Raw genomic sequence first — 26117 nt, forward strand, 5'->3', positions numbered from 1 at the left:
TGTCCAGCTTTGCTCCTAGAAAAATAATATTTTGGGATGGTAATAGCCTTGATTTTTGTATGTTGACTGTGTATCCCAAAGCCTGTAGCAACTGAATGACATAGTCCAAGTTTTTTGTCAATGCTTGTTTGCTGTCTGCTTGTATGAGGCAGTCATCCAGGTAAGGGTATATTTGAATCCCCTGGAGTCTGCAATGTGCAACTACTGATGCCAGGCATTTCGTGAATACTCTGGGCGCAGTAGATAAGCCAAACGGCAATGCTGAGAATTGATAATGCTCTGTTCCTGCAAGAAATCTGAGGTATCTTCTGCAGCTGTGTCTGATTGGGACATGCAGATATGCCTCCTTGAGGTCCAGAGTAAGCAGCCAAGACCCCTTGCCCAGCATGGGAAGGAGTTGCTGTAACGTCAGCATTTTGAATTTTGGCACAATGAGAAAGGTGTTTAGAACAGACAAGTCCAGTATAGGCCTCCATTGTTTTTCTTTTCTTGGAACAAGGAACAGTCTTGAGTAGAATCCCTGGCCTTGTTCCTGAGGAGGTACTTTTTCTATAGCTTTTATTTGTAACAGCTTTGCAACTTGTAAGAGAGCATCTGCCCTTTGATTTTGTGGCAGGTTTGGCATGCCTTGTCTTGTTGGTAAGGTGTGGAAGTGGAACCTGTAACCTCTGTCTATTATGTCCAGAATCCATTTGTCCTTGGTTAAAATGTGCCAGTTCTTTGAGAATAAGGATAATTTTCCGCCTAGAGGAGCTTCTCTTTGAGCCTTGGTAGGCGGAGTGATAGTCAAGTCATTGTGATTGTCCCTGTGGTGCAGGTGAACTCCCTGCCACTTCTTTGATTTGGTGGTTGCCATTGGCGGCCCCTGTAGGAGCCTCGGTATTGCCCTCTACCTCGAGCACACCTGTTCTTTCCCCTTTGAAACTTGTCTGAGTCCGGAAAGGACCAATTCTTAGAAGGCCAATTCCTACTGAATCTGGGAGGCTGAACCTGGAGGAAATCCTTGACAGTCTGTACTGATTTTGCCTTTTCCTCAATAGACTTCAACACATCCTGTGCATTAGCACCAAAAAGCTTCTGTTTTTCCAGAGGTGCATCCAGTAGCTTAACTTTAACATGGTCTGGCAGTGGCTGTTCTTTCAACCAAGCATGTCTACGAATAACGGCCCCTGTCATGGCTGCCCTACATGAAGCTTCCAATGCATCATAACCACACTGTAAAAAATGATTGCTAACCTGCTGAGTGTTATGAACCAAATCCTGCAATGCCTTTCTATCTATAGGCTCAGGAGAGGCTAATATTTTTTTGCAAATCATCCATTAAGAAATCCTGGTACTGAAACATATGAAAAAGGCAATTAAGTGACCTCATGGCAAGGGTGGAAGAGGTATAAACTTTTTTGCCCCATCTCTCCAGGGACCTAGCTTCCCTGTCAGCGGGCAGAGGGTTTTTGGCTGAGGAAGAAGCCACTGCCTTGGGGCCCTGTGAAATAGTCTCTAAATCCACAGAGTGGGCCTTAAAAAGATGCTTATGAGTTTCAGGGACCCTGTAATATCTGTCAGGTTTGACAGGAGCAGGAGGGAGAGTATCAGGTGAAGCACTGGAGTTTGAGTAAACATCATCAAGGACATCCAACACTGGAGGAATAGCTAAAGGTCTGTGCTGGGATAGCTTAAGGAAGGTATGTAGCCTTTTCCTGGAGTCAGAGAAATCCTGACCCTGCCACTGAAAATGTTCTCTCATGGAGTGCAGAACTTCACCAAAAGAAATATCCTCTGGAGGGGAGGCAGAGGGAATTGAATCCTCAGCATCCGAGTCCCCATAGGCCTGGAAGGATTCTTCCTGGGTATCTGAGTGCTCTGAATCCCCAGAGGCTTCATCTGAGGAGAGGGTATCTGTCTGCTCAGTTCTAGGCCTTTTATCTGCAGGCATCTGAGAACCTCTGTCTGGGTGCGGCTGGGAACCTCTGATAAGAGAGATTAAATCTGCAGCAAGAGTCATAATCTGTCTATCAGAAGAGGGGCCCTGAGTAGTAGGCTTAGGGTGGGCCTTGGCCTGGCTGGCAGCCTTAGCACGTGCAAAGGCCTTGATGGACATGGATACCGGAGGCCTAGCTGCCCCACGTGCAGGGGTAACCTTGTCCACAGGAATGGTGTCGGGTAAATCCAGAGCTTCGGTTTCTGGAGGCAAATCAACAACCGGCACCGGTGAAATCTCCGGGACCGAAGAACCCGTTAAAGCAGTGTCATCGGCCTGCGGCGGTTGAATTACCACTTCCGAAGGGACCAAAACACTCGCGGAGGGCTTAGGTGTGGTATCGGTGGAAGACGCGGGCCGAGGATGTCGGTCCCGGTCCTTGCGTTTTTTGGTAGATTGTGCTGTCGGTTGTTCCGACGGCATAATATAAGCAAAAGATTCGCCAAAAAAGTCTTCGGCAAATTCTGCCCGGCGCCTGAGTGTGCGCTTATTAAAACAAGCACAGGCAGCACAGGCCGAGACGTCGTGGTCTGGGCCCAGGCAAGGGATGCAGTAAGAATGGAAGTCCTTATGAGGTATTTGTTTACCACAAGACAAACAATTAACTTTTTCAATTTTTTCTGACATCGGCTGAGGCAAGAAAAAATGTTCCCCAACGGGGTACTTAGCTTTTAGATAACTTCGGTAACTGAAAACACAGGAGCTGACCGACCGGCACTTGCGAACTGCTTCTGCTTCGGGCACCGTGCGGCAAGAAAGACTGAAGAAAATGGACCCAGACTTTGGAATCCGGCCGACTGAAGGGCTGCCTAAGGCAGGACAACCCCATATGTCAGGACTGCAGTTGCATTCTTGAAGGACATCAGGAAATCCCCAGGAATAGATGGTACTCCTGTGGAAGTTTGGAAGCTAGGAGGGAAAAAACTGATAAAGATCTGGAAGGTTTTGATTAACAGTATTTTAAGAGGAGGAGAAGTACTAGCATCCTAGAAGAAAGTGGTGGTAATGGTAATACCTAAAGAGGATCCAGCTTCATACAGGCCCACTTCCATACTAAACCATGATTATAAAGTGTTTAGGTCTAGAATGGCTAAAAGAATAGCGAAGTGATACCAAAATTGATAGATATGGATCAGTACGGTTTTGTGGAGGGGAAACATTTGACAATATGAAAAGAACACTGATGATCCAAAGGGAAGCAGAATAGAAGCAAATACTCCTGTTATTGGTGGGTCTGGATGCAGAGAAAACATTTGACAGACTAGAATGGGACTTCATGAGCAGGGCAATGGAAGTATTTGTTTTGCCCTGATACAATTATGAGGGATCAGAGACAAAAATTAAAGTGGGTGGGGTCCTCTCTGGCAACCTTTGCTTGAATAGGAACCAGGTAGGGTTGTCCTCTTTCTCCTTTGTTGTTTGCATTATATTTAGAACCATTGGCAAAGAAAATAAGGGATTCAGAAATTCAAGGATATAATTGGTATGGTACTCAAGAGAAGCTGGCTGTATTTGCAGATGATATTATTTTATACATGATAAAACCAGAAAGGGACACTAAAGTGTTGTGGAATATTTTAAGACAGTTTCAAATCTTCTCAAGATACAAAATTAATGAAGCTAAAACAAAGGCAATAGTGGTAAATTATGTACCCACATGCAAATTGGTCCAACAATATCCATATTTATGGGGACATGATAAAAGTATTTAGGAGTATGGATTAGAAATGACACTGTTGTGGCAGCTAAGGATATGTGGGAAGAGACTAAACAGAAAATACAAAAATTGAGAAACTGGAAGCTTTGTTATATGGATACTAAGATGCAAGCACTTAAGATGTCTTTAGTCCCTTTAGTCTTATACACAGGTGAGGCATATTTTTATCAACCAGAGAAGAAGCTTTGGATAGCAATTAAAAAAAGAGTTGAAGGATTTTATCTGGGAAGGGAAGACAGCAAGGGTCAAATGGGATAAGCTGATTCTTCCAATAGAACAAGGCGGACTAGGACTGCCCAATTTGAGGGGGTATTTTAGAGCATCACAGTTAAGGCTCTTATACATAGCAAAAGCAGAAAAATATAATTCAAAGTGGAAAGGAATGATGATATGGGGAGGGGGCTCAAGAAATAAGGAGAGATTGGGATTGTGGATGCAAGCTCTTAAGGAGAACAACAAAAATCATACAGAGTATTACATTCATAAAACAGGGAGTATTCTGAAAATTAAACCAGCACAAGAATGGAGAAAAAAGATTCTGCCGATAGGGATGACTGTGGTTAGGGATACAGATAATAGGCAAATGGGATGGAATTTATTGGAGAAAACTGACAAAGGAGCCAAGGTATTGGGAGCAAATAACTAGAAAAGGAAAGGTAACAGAATGGGAAGAGGCCAAGAATTTATTTGAACTGCAGGTTACAGATTGCCTTCCCTGTCAAGGATTGATATCAGTGTATAAGCAAAGAGAAAGAAACAGGAGGCTCTTAAATGAAAGACCAGCACTTGTAATGTTTTAATATAATCTAGAACAGAAGCTGCCATTAAAAAAGGAATAATTAGTAGAGCATATAAAATATTATATGATAACTATAAAAATCAAACAAAGGAGCTTAGAAAGGATTGGGAAGAGAGTTTGTATAATCAATTCACAGAGACACAATACAATAGGGAATATATGTGTATCTCCCAAATATGCAACAAAGTCTAGAAGATTTAGGATCTTTGCCTGGGTGTGTTTACACAGGTATTTTTACACCCCAAGTAGACTCCAAATAATTTTTCCTCAGGTGGATAGCACATGTTGGAGGTGTGATGAGCAGGAAAGAGGTGACTAGTGAGCTAGCAGACTTTAAGGATTCCCTGCAGACCACTGTGTTGGGAATGCTGGGTGAGCAGACTGAATTGACTGGGAAGATGATTTTTTGAGGTATGATACAGAATCAGAATTGCCTTGGCATAGTAAAGCTTTGCTGACTCTAATTATGGTAGCTGCTAAAAAAACAATTATACTAGAAAATGGAAATCAAAGCCTAGACCAACTTTATTAGAAGCAGAGAATATAGTAATGGATATAAAACAACTGAAACTGGGATTATTAGAAATGGAGGTGCAAACTACTTAGGAAAAAAGATGGGAATTGTGGGAACAGTATATGCAGAGAAGGAACGAGGTTTAAGAGGCAGGATATGAATGAGCCATATGATGCTTAACTGACAATGACTGGACAGATTATAAGTGATGTGTAATGTTTGCAACTACAGTTGTTTCACTGGTGTCTGTGATGTATAATGTTTGCAACTAAAGTGGTGTCAATGCTGTTTTTCATTTATATAAATGTAAGATTGCCTATGTTATATGTGATAATTTAATAAAGATGTTTACTGAAAAAAAAAAAAACAGAATGACCCTTCGAAAAAATAAATAAATAAGCAATTTATTGATGACCCAAAAACATTTTATAAATCTATGAAGATACTGTGGAACATAACAACAAAGATGCTGAATGGATAGAAGAAGTAAAAGAAAAAATAAGAAGTTGAAATATACAGGATATGAAATAGGATATAGTAACGGCCAGAGAAATTGAAACAAAGTTAAGATTCTCCTAAATGAAAAACCCCAGGCACAGATGCAGTCCCTAACGTCTGACTAAAAGTATTAACATCTTTACATAAGGATTTAGCCATGAATAAGAATTAGAAGTTATGTACCTACCATAACGTTCCATGTTAGTTGTCTTCTCTCACCTTCTTTCTTGCTGGATGGGTTCGGAGCCGATCCTCGGCTCCCTTTAGCTCGAGAACTCCTTTTACCAGCTCGAGGCAACCCTATATCCCATGATGCAAGGCGGAACTACCTCAGATCTCGTTTGGCAGCTAACTGACCCTGCTAAAGACTATCCTAACATAATTAGGAACCATGGTTCCTAAAAGAAGTCCTCATAACAATGCTCCAGAGGAAGCAATCTAATAGGAACTCTCCAAGATCTGTCCAGGCCAGGGGAAGGAGGGAGGGCAGAAAGAAGGCGAGAAGACAACTAACATGGAACATTATGGTAGGTACATAACTTCTAAATGTTAAGTTGTCAATCTCGCCTTCATTCTTGCTGGATGGGACCGCGTCCTAGCACCTGTATCCCGGGTGGCTCAATGGAACAGACTCTTGAGAACTGTGGAACCAAAACTGGCCCTATCTCTGGAGGCCAAATCCAACTTATAATGAGACACAAAGGTATGAGGCGTGGCCCAAGTAGCTGCTGCACAAATAGTGTCAATGGGAAGTCTATCCTGAAAGGCTATAGAAGTGGATAGACTCCTGGTGAATGTGCTTTTGGCTTAGAAGATAGTTGTTTGCCCTTAGAGAGTACACATAGGAAATGGTGGAAGTCAACCATCTAGATAAGGTCACTTTAGAAACTGGAAGACCTAACCTGTTTTCTGCATAGGAGACAAACAATTGGTCTGATTTTCTAATTTGTTTAGTCCTATGCAAGTAGTACCTGAGCTGACGATGAACATCCAAAAATGCAGCTTCTGTTCAGCTCTGTCAGAATAGTTAGGAAAGAAAACTGGTAGATCAATAGATTGGTTAATATTGGTTTGAGATACAACCTTGGGAAGAAAGGAAGGGTTAGTTCTAAGAAACCCTATCATATGAAAAACCAGATAAGGAGAACGAATACAGAGGGCCTGAATCTCAGAAACTCTTCTTGCAGAAGTAACAGCCAGCAAAAATATAGTTTTCCACGTCAATAACTTTAACGAACACGTAGCAGGCGGTTCGAAAGGAGGTAGAATTAGGGATGCCAACATTAAGTTTAGATCCCATTGCGGAGGAGGATGTTTCACAGGAGGTTTTAGGAGAAAAACTCCTCTTAAAAAGGCCTTGCATAACCTATGAGACATGATGTTATTGTCATGCAAGCCAACATGATACTTGGAAATAGCAGCCAGTTGTACTTTGACTGTAGATGACGAAGATCCCGAATGAAAAACCTCCGCCAGGAAATCCAAAACAGAATGTACAGGAGCAGTAAAAGGATCAATATTTCTGGCGTTTGCCCATATTGAAAAGCCACTTGCTAGCATAAATAGTTCTAGTGGACGACTTTAAAGAAGACACTAAAATGTCTCTGACTGAGTCAGAAATCATTGGAAGCCTGGCTAGGGAAGGAAGTGGAGCAACCAAGCAGTGAGGTTGAGAGAATGAATGGCCCGGTGCTGCTGACCCGACTGGTGGATCAAAAGATCCGGAACTGGGTCCAGATGCCAGGGCTGCACCAGAAGATGATGATGTAGAGGCGGAAACCAAATTTGTCGAGGCCAATATGGAGCAATGAGGAGGAATGTGGCAGTCGAAGCGGTGGCTTTCGGAATGACTTGAGGAATCAATGGAGAGGGAGCAAAAGCATAAAGAAGTCCCGAGGCCAATCCTGGGTTAGAGAGTCTCTCAAGGGTTGGCCTGGAAGGGAAAAAGTGTGATGTAATCTGGGCACTTGCTGTTTTGAGGGTAGCGAAAAGATCGCAACAAGGGTGCCCACTTCAGAAAAATCTGATCCACTACAGATTGATTGAGAGACCACTCATGAGGCATCAGAATAGATCTGCTTAGCCTGTCCGCCAATAGGTTGGACCTGCCGGGGATGTGCGTTGCTATCAGAAACCACTGAGAAGAGATCGCCCATTGCCAAAGTCTGAGAGCTTCTCGACATAAGGGATAGGACCTGGTTCCGCCCTGTTTGTTGATGTACCAGACCACGGACATGTTGTCCGTCTGTACTACAATAGTCCCGTGGGAAGAAAGTCGTCGAGGGCTTGCAACGTTAAAAGCACTGCTCTCATCTCCAGGACATTTATGTGCAGGTGGTATTCTATGGGTTGCCATGTCCGTGGACCATCCTGCCCTGATAATGCCCCCACCCGATCAGAGAGGCATCCGTAGTGACTCTTGCAACTGGAAGAGGGAACAAAGGTCGGCCCTGATGAAGAAGAGGGAAGATATCCACCATCGTAGATGAGCCCTGCGACTGTGTTACCAAGATTTCGTGTCTCATGGGCAGATCGTGAGTACGACCACTGCGTGAATAACATCCACTGCAGGAGACGCATGTGGAAGCGAGCCAGTGGAAGAAGAACAATGGCCGCAGCCATTAGGCCTAGAACTTTCAAGACAAACCTGGGTTTGATCTTGTTGCTTAGTAACAGAAGCTGAACAAATTTCTGGATGTCCAGAATCCTTTGATCTGTTAGCCTGGCTACCATTTTGTGATATTTAACTCTGCGCCTATAAAGGTGATAGATTGGCAAGGCAGCAGAGAGGATTTTTCGAAATTTACCGAAATTCCTAGTCTCTTGCAAAGCTGTAGGGTGTAGTCTCTGGACCGAAGAAGCTGATGCTTGTTGGTGGCGGAGAGGAGCCAGTCGTCCAAATAAGGAAACACCTGGAATCCTCGACGTCTCAGGTGAGCTGTGACCACTGCCATGCATTTGGTGAACACTCTGGGGGCTGAAGTGAGGCCAAAGGGCAGCGCTCTGAATTGGTAATGACTGGCTCCCAGCGAAAGGAGAAACCTTCTGGAGCGTCTGTGAATCTTTATGTGATAGTACGCATCCTGAAGGTCTATAGAGCACATCCAGTTGTCCTTGCCCAGAAATGGCAGAATGGATTGCAGCGTGACCATCCGGAATCTTGCCTTTTTGACAGACTTGTTTAGTCTGCTTAGGTCTAGTATTGGTCTCAATCTCCCGTCCTTTTGGGGACCAAAAAGAATCTTGAGTAGAAGCCGGATCCTACTTGGTCTGCCGGCACTGTCTGGATGGCTCTTTTTTCCAGGAGTTTTGAAACTTCCTGTCTTGCCAAATCCCTTTGACCAGGTGAGATGTCTGGAAGGGACTGCAGAGGTATGGGAAACCTTTCGAAAGGGATTTTGTAACCCTCGGATATGATCGACTGTACCCACTTCTCTTGGGATAGGGATTGCCAGGCTACTGGGTACAGCGAAATTCTTCCCCCGACTGCCTCCAAGGGTGGACAGTCGGGCAACACCTCAGGGATGCTGAAAAGGCTTCTCAGGAAGAGACTCCCTGTTGCCCTGGTTCTGAGGACCCCCCCTGCCTCTAGGGCGGCGTCTATTATTGTTACCCCCTCTGCCTCTGGGGGTAAACTGACCACGTGTGTCCGGTGTAGCTCCTTGGGCTTTTCGGAACCACATCTTCCCCCCCTTCTGACCCTTGGGGTATGGTCTAGAAGGAGTGGAAAACTGGACTCCAACGGCAGAAAGAGTTTTACCGTCCTGCTCACATCTGGTCAAAGTATCCTTCACCTGAGGTCCGAACAAAGCCGAACCGTCAAAGGGGGTGTTGGTGAAGGATGCCTTAAAGGGGTCCGCAAAATTACACAGCCGCATCCAGGCTTGGCGTCTAAGAGCAACCCCTGTGCCTGCGGCCCTGCTCGCTCCATCGGCCGCATAAGATATGAGCCGCATGGAGGAGTTAGATATGGAATTCAGGATAGCAAGCTGTGAGGCAATCTTTTCCTGAGCCCCAGCAGCAGAAGGATCCTGGACAACTTCTCCCAGTTCCTTGAGAATATCTCGTTGAAGCCTGGTGAAATGACAAAGGTAATTCAGCGAATGCATAGCAAAGGTCGCTGAAGAAAACATCCGCTTTCCATACCTGTCCATGGTCCTAGAATCCTTATTAGGAGGATGGACAGGCACTGAAGGATCCGCTAGTTCCTTCTTAGTGGCCGCCGCCACCACCATAGCATCCACAGAGACACCTTTGGACAGGAACTGTTTATCCGAAGGGGCCGTGATGAACTTGGATGGTCTCCTGGGGACAGGTTCCACAGAATCTGGAGCCACGCCTTCGAGCCACTACCTGCATGAGTGGGTCGAAGGCGGAGACACCAGGAGGTGGAGGTCGGGATCCAAAAGCCTCCAGGTATACCGACTCATCCTCGGAGGGGTCAATGGAGGCCAATTCCCCTCTGTTTGAGGAGCTCAAGGATGTCTGAAAAGGAGACATCCTCAGAGGGGACCGTGGGGAACCCTCCGACTCATCTAAGTCGGTATCAGATGTAGTAGACTCAGGGGAGTCTGTGTGTTTCCTCTTACGTCCTCTTCCGAGGGTTCCCCTGCAGGATCAGGAGAAACCTCGGAAGAGGAGGAAATTCCCAGTGGGGAAACCTGGGGCGATGGATCCCTGGGCCTGAGAGCAAGAGGTTGGCAAGAGGCATCTGCAGGCACTGATGAGGGAGGAGCTAGAGGGATAGACCGTTGACCAGGCTCAGAGGCCAGGACACTCCTCATCACCTCAAAGGCTCCTCTCCCGGGAGACCGGAACATCCGCTCGAAGAAACAGGAATGGTCGGCTCCAAGGAGAGAAGGCTCGAGGCGATGTCGGCGCCGAGCTTACCAAAGCGAAGCCCGAGAGGAGGCGGGTCGGACAAGGGTCCGATGCCACTAGCCCCTCGGAGCCGACAGTGGAAACCCGGCGACGGATCCCTCAAGGAAGGTCTCAAGGAGGAGATCGGAGCTGAGGCGGAGCGAAGGATGTATCGGCTCCAGCATCGAAACAGTCGCTGTCCCAAAGCTCCGGCTCCGAACTCTGGTGTGGAGTCGGAGGAGGAATCTCAAGAATCGGGGCTATAGCGAAGTCTGTTGAGGCGGGCTATGGAGCATTTGGGCCAGTGCCTGAGACTTCAACAGCCTGCTTACCACCCTCTCCAAATTGTGGTCAGACAGCCTGGAAGATCTCGAAGATCGGCTCCGATGGCTCCGCTCCGACAAAGAGGAGACCCGGGCAGTGAATACTTAGTATAGAAGGGACCGGGATCTCTTACGGGAAGCCATCGGGCGAAGTCCCTTGAACCCCAGATGGAGCCGAGGATATCTCGGCTCCGATGCTGAATAAAGTGTCGGCTCCAGCCGAGCCGACAAGGCCACAGTAGTCAGGGTATCGGGCCGTGGCACCGAACCCACTACTCTAACAGAAATGCGACTCCAGCGGGCCGATATCGGCTCCGGAGCCGGAGCCACGGAGGAGGCTTGGACACTGTAGCCTGAACCCGGTGGCTTAAGAGGTTTTCCTGCCCCTGACTTAGGAGGAGAACCTTCAGGTTTAAGTAAACCTTGGAGGATTAATTTGTTCCTCCTTTCCTGCAGGACTCTCTGGCTAAAAGCATGACACAGCACAGGAGTCCTGCAGGTGCAAAGGCCCCAGGCAATAAACACAAGAAGTGTGACCGTCTGTCAGAGACATTTTCTGACAGCACTGGTCACACTTCTTGAAGCCTGAACCTTGCCTTCTTTTGACATCCTAGAAGGGAAACACAAACAGTCCCAACAAACACACCAATTAATCCCTTACACAGACACACAGGAAGGGAATAACTTGGGGAACTAGACCTGACTAAAACTTTAAACTGAAAACTATTTATAAAAGTTTAAAAGGAAGGGAATAGGGTGGGCTGTAACTAAGTACAGGCTAATCTAACACTAAAGGGAAAAAATAAACCCCTAACTAAACTTTTTCTTCTTTTACAAGAAAAAACTTACCTCAGCTGGCAAAGGAGACCTCTTTCGCTAAGCGGCAAACGAGATCTGAGGTAGTTCCGCCTTGCATCATGGGATATAGGGTTGCCTCGAGCTGGTAAAAGGAGTTCTCGAGCTAAAGCAAGTGCCGAGTCAGAGCCGAGGATCGGCTCCGAACCCATCCAGCAAGAATGAAGGCGAGATTGACAACTTAACATCTATTTATATGCGCAACCTGTACAGACACTGACCTGGTTAACAGGAGAAACAATACTCCTGTTTAAGAGTGAACCTGCAAGCTAAACAATAAAACAACAACTTGCCTTGCAACAATGTACAGACTGCACACTGGAACTGATGATGACAGTTTATAGTCATTTAGAAGAAAGCTCAATCATGGCAATAGAATAAAAGGTTAACAAAAGAAGTCATATGGAACAAATGATCATTTGTCATTAAATAAAGTCATAATGGACAACTGTAAAAAGGGGAAGAATCTAAGTATGGCATGGATAGGCTACAAAAAAGCAGTTGACCGCATCCAGGGTTGCCAGACGTCCCTATTTGGGTGGGACTGTCCCGAGATCAGCAGCCTGATCCTGAGTCCCGCACTGCCGGTTTAAATCCCAGGCACTTTGTTTATTTATTTTTTTTGATTGGCCCATATACTGGCATACGGGCTAATCAAAAATTGCTAAACACGGAGCTTCTTCTGTTTAATGCGGCACATCGCAGTTCCGCATTAAACAGAAGTAGCTCCATGTTTAGAGATTTTTGATTGGCCCGTATGCCCAATCAAACATCGCAAACAGAGCTCCTTCTGTTTAATGCGGAACTGCTATGTTCCATTAAACAGAAGTAGCTCCATGTTTAGAGATTTTTGATTGGCCCGTATACCGGTATATGGGCCAATCAAAACATCGCAAAACAGAGCTACTTCTGTTTAATGTGGAACTGCGATATTCCGCATTAAACAGAAGTAGCTCTGTGTTTATTTATTTTTGATTGGCCCGGGCCAATCAATAAACACACAGAGCTACTTCTGTTTAATGCGGAACATTAAGACTTGGAAGACCTTTTTTTTTTTTTTTTTTAGTCCCTACCTGGCCATTCGGAAATCTGGCAACCCTGACTGTATCCCATATTCACGGTTTGCTGAAGTGCTTAAAAATGTATAAGATACACCCTACACTGATTGTTTACATTACATTGACCATGAAACAGAAGCAAACCACTTTGCAGTTAAGTCACAATAAAGGACAAATAATTACTATTCCAGGGTAAAAATTAAAAGGGGATATTCCAGGGTGACTCTTTATCAGAGTTGCTCTTTTGTGTTGCCCTTAGCCCATTAAGCTGTCTACTTAACAGATTAGGTCATGGCTACAATTTGGCTCCCAGAAAACTACAAAGTGTAAAGACCTATCATCAACCTTTTGTGGATGATTTAAAACTGTACAGTTCACCAGATGAGGAACTGAAAGCACAACTACAAGTGGTCAAAACTTTTTCAGATGATATAAGAATGTCATTTGGTCTTGATAAATGTGTAAAAGCAAACAGGAAAGCTGCAGCAGCAAGAAAACATCACTCTGGGACAGGAATGTGATATAAAAGAACTTGAGCAAGAGGAAGTGTATAAACATATGGGAATTGATGAAGGATCAACAATAAAAAATGAACACGTGCAAATAAAACTTAGTAAGAAATATTTTAGAAGACTAAAATTAATACTGAAAACAGTGTTGATATCTAGGAACTAAGTCCAAGCAATAAACCAATTTGCTCTTCCTGTCCTAACTTAACAGTTTTGGAGTGACTAACTGGCCTCAAAAGGTGTTGGATCAATTGGACAGGAAATAAGAAGGATGCTTCATGCTTACAAAATGATTTATAAATTCAGTGTATGCCAAGACTATATAATCCCCATTCTGAAGGAGGTATGGCCCTCCTTGAAAATGATTACATGTACAGATCTGCAATCATAGGGCTTGCATACATATCTGCTGACCTCACAATTCCCAAACATAGTGAAAGTTTTAAAACATGAGGAGAATAATTCTAAGATGACTTCCCTGATTAGATTAACAGAAGCATACTGGATTTCCCTACTTAAATTAGCAGAAGCATAAATGTGTCAAGTGGGAATGGAAATCAAATTAGAAGCAGGCAAAAACCAGGCAACAACTGAATGTGCCAAAAAACAAAAGAAAGAATATAAGGTGAAGGATCATATGAGAAAGGAAGAAATGTGGAACATGCATAAATATAGTTGCAAGTACTGAAAACTCTTGGAACAACCTCATGTTGATCAGGATCGAGTGCAGGAATGGTTAAGGAGAAGTGAATTGAAACCAAAAGACGAAGGGTTAATATTGGTGGCTCAAAATAGTGGACTGTGTACACGTTGGTTTACAAAGTCCATTGAACATGTGGGAGAAAAAGACAAATATAGGTTTTGTAAAACAGTACTGGAAACAGGTGCACATCTTGTTGCTGGTTGTGGTATACTAATGGCAGAAGGACTGTATACTGAAAGGCATAGTAATGTGACAAGACTGTTGCATTGGGGATTATGCAAACATTATAATACTGAAATAGCTGAAAAAACATTGGAAACATGAGCCACAGAGCATTATAGAAAATTGTGAACTTTATATCCCATTACCAACATTTCAAAAAAAATAGATGCCAGAAAACCAGATATTGTAGTCCATGAAAAGAAGACAAAAGTAGCATTGATCACTGAAATTGTTACACCCAGTGACTAAAGTGTTTTATGTATAGAGAGACACAAAATCATATAATACCAGGATTTGCAGGCAGAAAGAAGGGCAATGTAGAAGAAGGGTACCCAGACAGGTCTCATAGTAGTAGAAGCAACTGGTCTTATAAAAAAAGAATTTACAGTCATACTTAGATATGTTACAGTTACATGTACCTCCACATGAATTACAGAAGGAGTCAGTACTGGGTACATTGTGGGTGCTGCAAAGAGCACTTCTGGCTAACATCAAAGATTGAAACAATAGTAAATTTATAAACTTTAATCATATTTTGACTTAGGAATGAGGTCCATTCCTGTCATGTTATTAAAAACCCAAAAGACTTGGAGAAATTAAAATGACAGAAGATATAGCAAACCTACTGACCAACAAATTCTGCTCCAACATTATCCCTTTATCCACCTCAACCTTCCCTCAGGAAATACCATCAAATATAACTTCCCTACTATCACTAGGGAACAGATCCTCAGTGCTCTCTCAAAGGCCAAGAACACTACATCAGTGGGCAGAGAAAGTATCCCAGGATGCTTTCTAAATAGCAAGAAAGCTAACCTATCAGGCCGTCTGGAATTGCTGTTCAGCTGTAACCAACTAACTAGTTTAGTGCCACATGAATGAAGAACAGCAACAGTCACACCTATGCACAAAGATGGGTCATCTATAGACCCACGAGTCTCCCTAGTTTCAAATGCAAATTCATGGAAAGAATTATCCCGGAAATGATCAATAATGATATAGAAAATCTCCAGACACTGGATGCAACCCATTGTGGTTTTGTCAAGGGCAGGTTATGTATACTCACTCTGGTGGACTTCTTTGAAAAGGTCACCAAAGCAATGGATGAAGGCAAAATGGTTCACATTGCCAACCCTGACCTGGCCAAGGCATTTGACAATAACCCACTTGGACATTGCTGACAAACTCAAGAGGTTAGGTATAACCCTTTGTCACGTGGTTGATGGCTAGCTGGCTCACAGACAGGACCCAATAAGTTATAACTGGAGAGTCCACCTCTACAAAGACGCCAGTCAGAAGTGGTGTCCCACAGGGATCAGTCCTGTGACCACTCCTTTTTGGCATTTACTTCTCTGAAGTCAAGGCCAATGTCAATGGCTTCTGACTGACTAAATTTGCAGATGACTACAAATTAGGACTAGTCAGAATCCCCCCCCCCCAACACAAGTGTTCTCTACGGAGGCATGATACAGACAAATAACTAGTGTCAGATCCATGGACTAAAAGTAAATGCCAAGAAATGCATAATAGTATCATTCAGGAAGTCATCGACCCCTAGTAACTATCATATTGACAACACACCCCTAAGGGATGACCCAGTAGTCAGGAATTTCGGGACACACACAGACAGTAATCTAGCCTTTGACCATCACATGTCTACAGTTGTGAGGAATCATTCTGTCTTGTCCAACTTAAAAACAAAGTTAAGGCATCTAGGTCCAAGGAGGCCATTGTTCCACTGTATTCTGCTTTCATACCTATCATTGAGTACAATAACCCCTTTCGTATGTACCTAACGAGGTACATCCAAGAACTAACACTCACTGGGGATCCTCACTAAAAGAATAGAGGGTGTTGAGTAACATGTCCTATGCAAACTGCCTCAAGGCCCTATCCCTGTATTCTGACTCCTAGAGTCTGTTGAAGGGAGATCTATGCCTGGCATACAACACATTATCAGACCCCATCCTGATGGACCTCTTGCATATCTGCAAAACAAACAGCACCAACATTACTTGTTCTGAAGGCTTAAACCTTGCCAGCAATATAAATAGGACCTGCTGGACAGACAGGTATGTATCCCAGAGAATACCCCTTCACTGGAACAGATCTCCCATCCATGTGAAGCAGAGTTCCTCTGTAACCCAATCAAAGTGTAATTTGGACAACTGGATGGGGATCGGGGTATTCATTCTTGGTTTGTCACTTACGTCTCTAATGGACAAAGACAGACAATGTTTATGGTTCATCTGCCAGGCCCTGTTTGTTGTTTCATCTCCCAAGCTGCTGCTTACATTTATCTAGAGTACCAGAACTTGTTGGAGATTTGGGATGAATAGCTAGGCTGAAAAAGACTGTTGTGGTCATTAGCCTAGTACACACTTATGAACCTATAATATCCATATTTATGGGGACACAATCAGATGAAGTATTTAACAGTATGGATTAAAAAGGTTTCTGTTATGAGAGCTAAGAATAGGTAGGAAGATGCTAAACAAAAGATAATACGAACCTAAGAAAAGTACAGTTTTGTACCTACCATAAATGTAGATGTTCGAGTATATACACTGCTGCAGTCATTACACTTGGGTTATCCTGCCGTCAGGCGGTCCCTCAGTCAGCCTGAGTTCCAAAGTCTTGGTCCGGTGTCGGTTGCTGTCACTTCTTCTCTGACGTCAGTGCGACAGGGGTATATAAGATGCAGCCAACGCCATTTTCTTCAGTTTTTCTTGCCCCAGATGTCAGGTGCCCCCAAAAAGGTAGGCTATGCAAATTGCTAATAAAACATACATATGAAAAGCAATCAAAAACTTTCAGTTACTAGAAAATACTCCCCATAGGTAGTAAAGGGTATAAGACTTAGGTACGTACCAGCAAGAAAGAGGGGAAGGAGGGAGGGTAACCTGGACTGCAGCAGTGTATACACTCGAACATCTACATTTATGGTAGGTACAAAACTGTACTATGTTCATCATGTTACACTGCTGCAGTCATTACACTTGGGTAGAATCTCAAAGCTGAGGTAGGGTGGCTGGTTCTATAAGGCATTAGGGGTGGCTATAAGGCCCTGCAGCACTGCAGTGGCAAAGCCAGCTCTGGATTTAGAGTAAAGAGGCAGATGGTAATGCTTGGTAAAGGTATGTACAGAACTCCAAGTTGCTGCTTGCTGCGGTAGGCAGTTGAAGTGGCTGCTGCCCTGGTGGAATGAGACCTAATGCTGTTAGGTACAGTTTTCCCATGGTGTGTATAGCAGAAACGTATACAGTGTCCTATCCATTTTGAAATGGTCTGTTTTGAAATGGCTTTTCCCTGTGCTCTTGCAGCATATGCTACAAACAATTGCTCAGTTTTCCTGAAAGCTTTGGTTTTGTCCAAGTAGAAGCGTAACTGCCTGTGTATGTCCAAGGAATGCAGAAGTCTTTCCCCTTTATTCTGTGGGTTTGGATAAAAAGTTGGCAAGTGAATAGTTTGGTTTAGAGCCACACTTGATATCACCTTTGGCATAAGAGTAGGGTTTGTTCTCAAAGACACCCTGTCTTGGTGGAAGATGATGAAAGGTTCCACTGCCATTAGTGCCTGTAATTCTGAAACTCTTCGTGCTGAGGTTATTGCCAGGAGCAGAACAGTTTTCCAAGAGAGATATTTTAAATCTGCTGAGTTAGCTGGCTCAAAAGGAGGTAAAGTAAATTTTTCCAACACGAAGTTGAGGTCCCAAATTGGAGATGGTGCTCTACGGGGCGGTCTTATGTTTTTAGCCCCTCTGAAGTACTGTTTTAGCAAAGGATTAGAAAAAATAGGTAGGTCCGTGTTGTAATGAGCAGAGATGGCAGAGGCATGGATCTTGATGGATGAGAAGGAGAGGCCTTTGTCCAGCATCTCAGTTAAATATTGTAGTACCTGAGGAATATTTGGGACAACAGGGTCAAGGCTGTGAGCCTGGTTCCAAGCATAGAGTCTATTCCATTTATCCGAATAGGCTTTCCTGGTGCTAGGCCTTCTGGCCTCCAGAATGACATCCATAACAGCTTTGGAGAGAGGCATTGCTTGCTTGACTAAGGAATCTGCCATGCAGCCAGGTTTAAAGTCTTTAGCTGGCTGTGAAGTATCCGATTGTTGTGCTGAGTCAGAAGATGTGGGATTTGAAGCAAAATCCAGGGTGCCCCCTGTGCTAAGTTCTTTAAGATTGGGTACCAGTGCTGGCATGGCCAGTCTGGGGCAATCAGGATCATGTTTGGCTTTTCTTGCCTGGCTTTTATGAGTACCTTTGGAAGTAGAGGTAGTGGTGGGAAAGCATATACTTGTAGGTTTTTCCAGCTGAATGAGAGGGCATCCACTTTCCATGCTTGTGGGTGGTAAGTCCTTGTGCAGAATTTCTGTAGCTGGCAGTTCATTGGGGATGCAAACAGATCTATGTCCGGGCTCCACCATTTTTGTGTTATCATTCTGAATATTTGTGGATGTATTTTCCACTCGTGCGGATCCATGATGTTTCTGCTTAAGTCGTCTGCCAGTGTGTTTTTCTCTCCTGGCAGGAATTGTGCTTGCAGATGAACTTGATAGGTTAGAGCTGTGTTCCACAAGGTCATGGCTTGTCTGCAGAGGGGATATGAATGAGTGCCCCCTTGCTTGTTTATGTACCACATAACTGTGGTGTTGTCTGTCTTTAGTAGTGGTTGTCCTGGATGCAGAATGTCCTTGAAAGCTATAAGGGCATTTTGTACAGCTAGCATCTCTTTGATTGATGTGAAGATGCCTTTGTTCTGCGGTCCACTTGCCCTGAATACATTTTCCTGCCATGTGTGCTCCCCAGGCGTAATCCGATGCATCTGTTGTCAGTGTTTGCCTGGCTGTGGGTTGAGTGAAAGGCTGTCCCTTGTTGAGGTGACATGCTTGAGCCCACCATCGAAACTCCTGTTGAAGGCAAGGAATTAGTGGTATTACTGTTTCCAAACTTTGACAGTGTTGAGACCAGACACTCTTTAGGTACCATTGCAGTTTCCTCATATGCAGTCTGGCATATGGAATTAGTAGTATGCAAGATGCCATGTAACCCACGGCCTGCAGAATTTTTCTTGCAGGGAGTTGGGTCTTTTTTGCCATCAATTAAAAATATTGAGTCAGATGTCCTTGCTTGTCTGGTGTGAGATAAGCCATCTGGGCCATTGTATTCCAGCTGGCACCCAGGAATATCTCTTGTGAGGGCACTAGTTTTGATTTATTTTCGTTTACTGTGTACCCTAGGCAACTTAACTTTTTTACAAACGCCAGATGTTTTAGAAGAATGTCCTTGCTCTCTGCTTGAATGAGGCAGTCATCCAGGTACGGATACATTTTAATTCCTTTCTGTCTGCAAAATGCAATTACTGGTGCCAGGAACTTTGTAAAGACGCTGGGTGCAGTAGATAAGCCAAAGGGCAGTGCAGAGAATTGGTAGTGCATTGAACCAGCTATGAATCTGAGGTATCTTCTGTAGTTTTGTCTGATAGGGACATGCAGGTATGCCTCCTTGTGGTCCAAAGTTACGAGCCAAGCCTTCTTGCCTAGCATGGGAAGAAGCTGCTGTAGTGTCAACATTTTGAATTTTGGAACATCCAGGTAAGTGTTTAGAGAAGAAAGATCAAGAATGGGCCTCCAGGCTTTGTCCTTTCTGGGAACCAGAAAGAGTCTTGGGTAAAATCCTTGTCCTTGCTCCTGTGTTGGTACCTTTTGAATAGCTCTCATGTCCATGAGTGCTGTAATTTGTCTTTGAGCCTCTGCCCACTGATTTAGTGGCAGATTTGGCATTCCTTTTAGCCTTGGCAGAGTGTGAAAGTGGAACCTGTAACCTTGAGATACAATGTTGAGAACCCGTTTGTCTTTGGTGATCATATGCCAATTGTGACAGAAAAGTGCCAGTTTTCCTCCCAAGGGAGCTGCCAAGAGAGAACTGTTTGGCAGCTGTAATGGGAAGTCATTGGGGCTGTTTTCTGTAAGGCTGAGGCCTGTCTTCCCCTTCTTTCTGGGTTGATGCACCCCATTGTTGAGGCCTGTAAGGACCTTGTGGTTGACCTCTACCTCTTGGACGTCTGTATCTGCCCCTTTGAGGTCTGTCTAAAACTGGAAAGGACCAATTTTTTGTTGGCCTATTTCTGCTAAATCAAGGAGGCTGAACCTCTAAGAAATCCTTCACCGTTTGCATAGATTTTGCCTTAGCCTCCATTTTCTTTAATACCTCTTCTGCCTTAACTCCAAATAAAACATCCTGCTGCAAAGGTGCATCCAATAACTTTGCTTTAACATGATCTGGTAACGTCTGTTCTTTTAACCAAGCATGTCTTATAATGACAGATCCTGTAACTGCTGCTCTGCAGGAGGCCTCTAATGAATCAAAACCACATTGCAAAGTATGTTTTCCCACTTGTTCAGCTGCATGCAATAAATCCTGCATTTCTTTATAATTAGGAGGATATGAGTTTGGAAGCATTTTTTGTTTTAACTGAGACATCAAATTTTGCTGATATTTTAGCATGTGAAACTGGCAATTTAAGGCCCTCATAGCTAAAGTTGCAGAAGTATATACTTTCTTCCCCCATCTGTCTAATGCTCTGGAATCTCTGTCAGAGGGGACTGGATTCTTTGCTGAGGAGGCCTTTACCCCTTTGGGGCCCTGAGAAATAGTTTCAGGATCAGCAGCAGGGCTTTTATAAAGAAATTTGTGAGAGTCAGGGACACTGTAGTACCTGTCAGGCTTAACTGGAGCAGGAGGTAAAGAATCAGGATTTAAACTGGATTCAGTATACACATTATCCACAATATTTAACACTGGCAGAATAGCAAGGGGTCTGTGTTGAGGTAATAAAAGGAAATCTCTGAGCCTTTTCTTGGATTCTGAATAATCCTGGCCCTCCCAATGGAAATGCTCCCTCATGGTATGTAAGGTTTCCCCAAAGGAGTAGTCCTCTGGCGGAGATGCAGAAGGAATTGATTCCTCAGCATCAGAATCCTCATAAGGGGGTAAAGAGTATCCTAGATCTGAGGATGAATCTGAAGAGATGGATACCTGGTCGGATGAGTCATAGTCTGCATCCTGTCTAGGCCTTTTATCAGGAGGGGGATGGGAACCCCTGATCAGGGTGATTAAGTCTTCGGCCATGTTGAGCATTTGTTTCTTAGGCATGGAGGCCTGTCCTGGTGAATGTTGAATTTGTTTCTTTGTTTTTAAAGGGGTTTTAGACTTAGCAGAAGATTTAATGGTTAACTGAGTAGGTCTGAAAACACCCTCTGAAGCTACGGATTGTTCAGCTACTCCGGATCCCTCTGAAGGGTTAGTCTCGGTAGGCTGTAAATCTGGTGCATCCGAAGGCCCAGCCATTTCCACGTGGGAGTCAGAGGCGGCCAGAGGTTCTAAAGAAGCGGTCGTCAGGGGCTGCAAAGGCTCCTCGCTGAAAACCGGAGAACCGGCGACTGGCTTAGAAGACGCTTCGTCGTCAGTTTTGGGCCTCGGATAACTGTCCTTGTCTTTGCGCTTTTTGTGTATTCCGGTCGTCGGTAGTTCCGACAGCATGATATAGTTGAATTTTCTGCCAAAATAATGTCGGGCAAAATCAAACCGACATTTAATAGTGCGCTTGTTAAACCTAGCACAAAACCGACAACCTGTGACGTCCTGGTCTGGGCCTAGGCATGGGATACAATAAGAATGGAAATCCTTATGAGGTATTTGCTTCCCACAAGAAATACAGTTATTAACTTTTACTGACATCGGTCTGAGGCAAGAAAAAGTTTCCCCAACGGGGTACTTAGCTTTGTAGAAGACTTCGGTTCTGGATTCGGAAATGAAAATCTCAGGAGTCAGCCGACCGGCACTTGCGAACTGCTTTTGCTTTGGGCACCGCGCGGCAAGAAAGACTGAAGAAAATCATGTCGGCTGCATCTTATATACCCCTGTTGCACTGACATCAGGGAAGAAGTGACAGCAACCGACGCCGGACCAAGACTTTGGAACTCAGGCCGACTGAGGGACCACCTGACAGCAGGATAACCCAAGTGTAACGACTGCAGCAGTGTAACACAATGAACATCTGGATGTTCTTGTTTATGGATATGAATAGTAAAACTTGATACCTAGAAATGCATTACAGTACCTTTTGGGAAGGTAATGATATCCCATGTCCAGGAGGGTTGTGGGCACTATCCCTGGTAAGAATTTACAGTGCTCCATCCACTCATCTGGGTTCCTTCTGTACAGTGTCATAGAGGGGCTCTGCTTCACATGAATTGGCAGTCTATTCCAAAGATGCGGCAGTTGCTGGGAGGCAAATCTGTCCCTCTCTAGGCCTTCATATTTAAGTCATAGGCCGTATTTAGGTCCTTGGAACAGGTAGCTCTAGTCTAGTAGTGACAGTTTGCATGGGGACTGGTTGCCTTCCTGGTACATCATCATAAATGACGACTGGAAATCAGTAGGTGAATCTTTGTTACCACATAACCCAGTAATTAAAAGATTTAAAATGCTTCTCGATTTTGCAGTAGGTTTTTGTCATCTTCGATGTGATCAAAATGAAAACTTCTACTGACAACTGCAATGGAGGGCTTAAAAAGATTCATCAAATCAGCAGGAAAAAAAGGCAATGAGTGCACACACAGGAACTATATGTTTAAGCACCATGCGAGCTGTAGGTCTATCAACTTGGTTTACTTAGCTGAGTGCCAAGTATGCAGGAAGTTCTATGTGGGCATGACAACCAGATCCCTAAGAGAACGTATCAGAGAGCATATCTATGCCATATCCAAACGTAACATTCTGAACGCCCTAGCTAAACACACTGTGGAGTTAGGTGACGATCACACATTCAAATTCCAGGTTCTTGAATTGGTGCATACTGATGGGAGATTAGGTAACATAAGGAACAGAATTGAAGAAAGGGAAGGCAAGTGGATTGTCAAATTACAAGCCCATAAGTTTGGGCTTAATGAGGCTCACTCTTAAGCCTTTCTTAGCTTCAAGGCCACTGAAGCATTAATGCCTACACATACATTTATGTAAAATATATTCTCTGCTCTAGACAATGTTTTAACTCAGAATGCATTTTATATTTTATATTTTATATTTTATGTTTGTATGTCTGTTTCTTTAAATTTTAACTTCCAATTACTAATGACATCATAACAATTAATGCTTTATAAGAGGAAAGTTTCAGCATTTTCTTTATGTCTGATGAAGCGTTGGGTAACAACGCGAAAGCGCTTACAACTTGCTATCTCCTGCAGTTTTATCTTTTGTAATAAACGAGGATTTTAAATACAAAGAAGACCTTTTGGATTTACTTGTTATTTTACTTTTGACTTCAGCTCATGGTGCACTCATTGCCTTTTTTTCCTGCTGATTTGTTGTTTCTGAGGAGAGTGCTTTACCTGGCAGTGTGTTTCCTTTTTGTTTTTAAAAAGATTCATGTCAAAACAATGACTTCAAAAACAACAGATATTAATTTATCCCAGCAAAATATAGTAAACTAGTAAATACAAATAATATGAAATACAAGTACTGAAAAAAGAAAAGTACTAAAATTATATAAAATAAAGAATTAAAACTTCCAACAGGAGTATTTTTGGAAGGGGAACCCCTCTGCAGTGTGTGTGTGTGTGTGTGTGTGTGTGTGTGTCTGATCTCTTGCACCCCTTAAATATACTAACTCCATGATCTCATAACCAAGAGGAAGAACAACCAGACAGGGGATACTACAAAAGGTACAGTGACATACTGCACATTCAAATGTTTAAACATTTACACTGGCATAAACGATTTCCAACTTTCAAAGAAATTAAATTAGCTTATTACATTTAGCATAAAAAATACACTACATTACATTAATACAAATTCGAAGAACTAGCCACAGCAATAGTGGACTTCACCTAAATGGGAAGTTTTTTAGATTTCTATGTTGATTACTTGTGGCTGAGATACTGACATCGTTGACCAAACAACATGCTCCTTAAGAAAAATACTTTTATTGGTAGATAATTATTAATTACATACTAAAATACTGCTTTCAAGTGTTAGAACACATTCAATGCTAGGAAGATCCATCCATGCAGAAGTTAAATGAAAACCTTAAAAGTAAACTGTTTATTACTTACTCTGATTCCTTTCGGTCCTGTTGGTCCTGATAGTCCATCATCACCCTGGCAAAAAAATAAATAAATTAATTAATTAGAGCATTGCCTAAACTTTAATATCTGTAGTGTTTCAGAGAATGACAACTAAATCCTGAGACAGCATGGCATATTTAGTTCTCACTTGAAACAGAGCTGGCATTACCGGTTGTGATGCACCTGGTGATTCACTTTTTTTGTTTGTTTTGTTTTCTTTCAGAAACAAACCCAGTTTCTAAAGTTCAGTATGACTTAAAACTGCTACCTGCCCTGGGCCAGATGGTGGTCAATTCTGCTCCAGTTCAATCAGATTTTACTTTATTTTGGCAACTAAAATTGTGGTTTTTAGATGATTCCTCCTCTAAAGAGCAGGAATTTGCTTTCTGTTGCAGTTACAGTGGCCTAGTGATTTGTATAGTTTAAGTGCTATTTTATTAATTTTTTGTATGTTTTACTGTTTGGTTAAAATAGTATTCTGGTATGTATATGCAGTCACATGGGTATGCATAGTTAAAGTGCTCCTAGCATTGTACTGTTACCCTCTGCCTTTCCTTAATTTTGCTGCTATTTTATATATTTTCCTGCTAGATTTTGATTAAGTTTTACCTTCTAAGAACCAGTGGGTGTAGTTCAGAAGCAGGTAATGCAACCGCTACCGTATTCTGGAAATAGGCAATTTTTTTTTTTTTGCTGAATTCTTAGTTAAGCTTCTATTGGTTGTTGTTTTCTTTTGGATAAACAGCACTGACAGCTGTAATGCACAGAGCTTCACAACACTGTACTAGATATCCACAAGGTATTCCAGTTCAAAATTCTTTATAAACAAACCTAGTCATTTTCAGACCTATTAAGATAATCTTATTAGGGCTGTGCATAGTACTTAGATAAAAGAAACTATTTTTATTCATCTTATCATTATCATGTTTCCTAGATGCTAAAAACTATTGTTACTTTTGGTAAACAATCCCTATACCATCTTATAGTACAGACAACAACCCACTACAAAATTAAAGTGTGGTGAGAAATATTGGACATGGGTAGACAATTCCCTTGACTTTGGTTATCACTTTGCAACAGCGATCAGGAAATCTTTTTACTTGTTGCAGCTGACTGCCAAAGGTATTTCATCTATATTCAAGGAGGTTCTTACCCCTCTACATTCCTCGTTGATCAGACCTATCAGACCTATTACTGAACATAGTGTTCCTTTTTGGGATGCATCTTACTAGGCAACAATCAACTGGAAAGACCCCTAACTAAGAGATCACAGACTTAAAAGACAAGAGCTACCAGGAGAGGCTGAAAGCACTGCCACTTTATTCAGTGCCTTATTGACTCTTTAGGGGGTGATTTGTATCTAGCCTTTTGGACTATGAGGGTCCAGTAGTAGTACAAGACCTCTTAAATTTCCACAAATCAGACAGTCCCCCTAACACTAGAACATGTGATCTAAACTTGCTCCAAAAAATAAACAAAACATGGTAGAGAGGTAGATTTATTATTCAGTGCTTACCCATTTTTTGGAAAAAGCTTCCACTCCAACTTAAGCAATGTGACACACTTTCTTCTCTAAAAAAAAGAGTTAGACAATTGGACTGGTATTCACAAATATGTCCCTTGATATGACTGGTCTTTTGCTCCTTGAAAAAGGAGGTAAGGTCAAAGGATGGGTACTGACAAGGGATGCATGTCCACTAGAACTGGAACTTGCTGCCTTGCACAGTCTATGATTGTATAATATACTACTTATATGTACTGGTAAAGCTTCTAGATGAATATGTGCATCAGCTGTGTCAAACTGCTGATACAGCAGCTTTATTCACAACTACAGTGCTAATAAATGTGGCTCATCAGACTGAATGACATCAGCAGACTGAAGTGTCAGGAAGAATGTTGACACATGGTATTATTTTTGAAGAATTTGGCTTGTTTCCAATAGCTTCAAATAAT

At 43.1% G+C, this 26117-nt stretch overlaps 1 protein-coding gene across 4 annotated transcripts in view; it reads right to left on the minus strand.

Moving 5' to 3' along the window:
- The window catches only part of COL4A5 (collagen type IV alpha 5 chain), a 3591008-nt gene that overhangs the window by 2550094 nt on the left and 1014797 nt on the right, over positions 1-26117 (minus strand). For all 4 annotated transcript variants that reach the window (XM_044057208.1, XM_044057205.1, XM_044057207.1 and 1 more), the window contains exon 5: positions 24153-24197. In XM_044057208.1, coding sequence (XP_043913143.1) covers positions 24153-24197 — 45 coding nt within the window. The remainder of the gene's footprint in view (positions 1-24152; positions 24198-26117) is intronic.

The sequence above is a fragment of the Protopterus annectens genome, chromosome 15.part0, assembly GCF_019279795.1.
Source record: "Protopterus annectens isolate FY-2018-M chromosome 15.part0, PAN1.0, whole genome shotgun sequence".
NCBI lineage: Eukaryota > Metazoa > Chordata > Ceratodontiformes > Protopteridae > Protopterus > Protopterus annectens.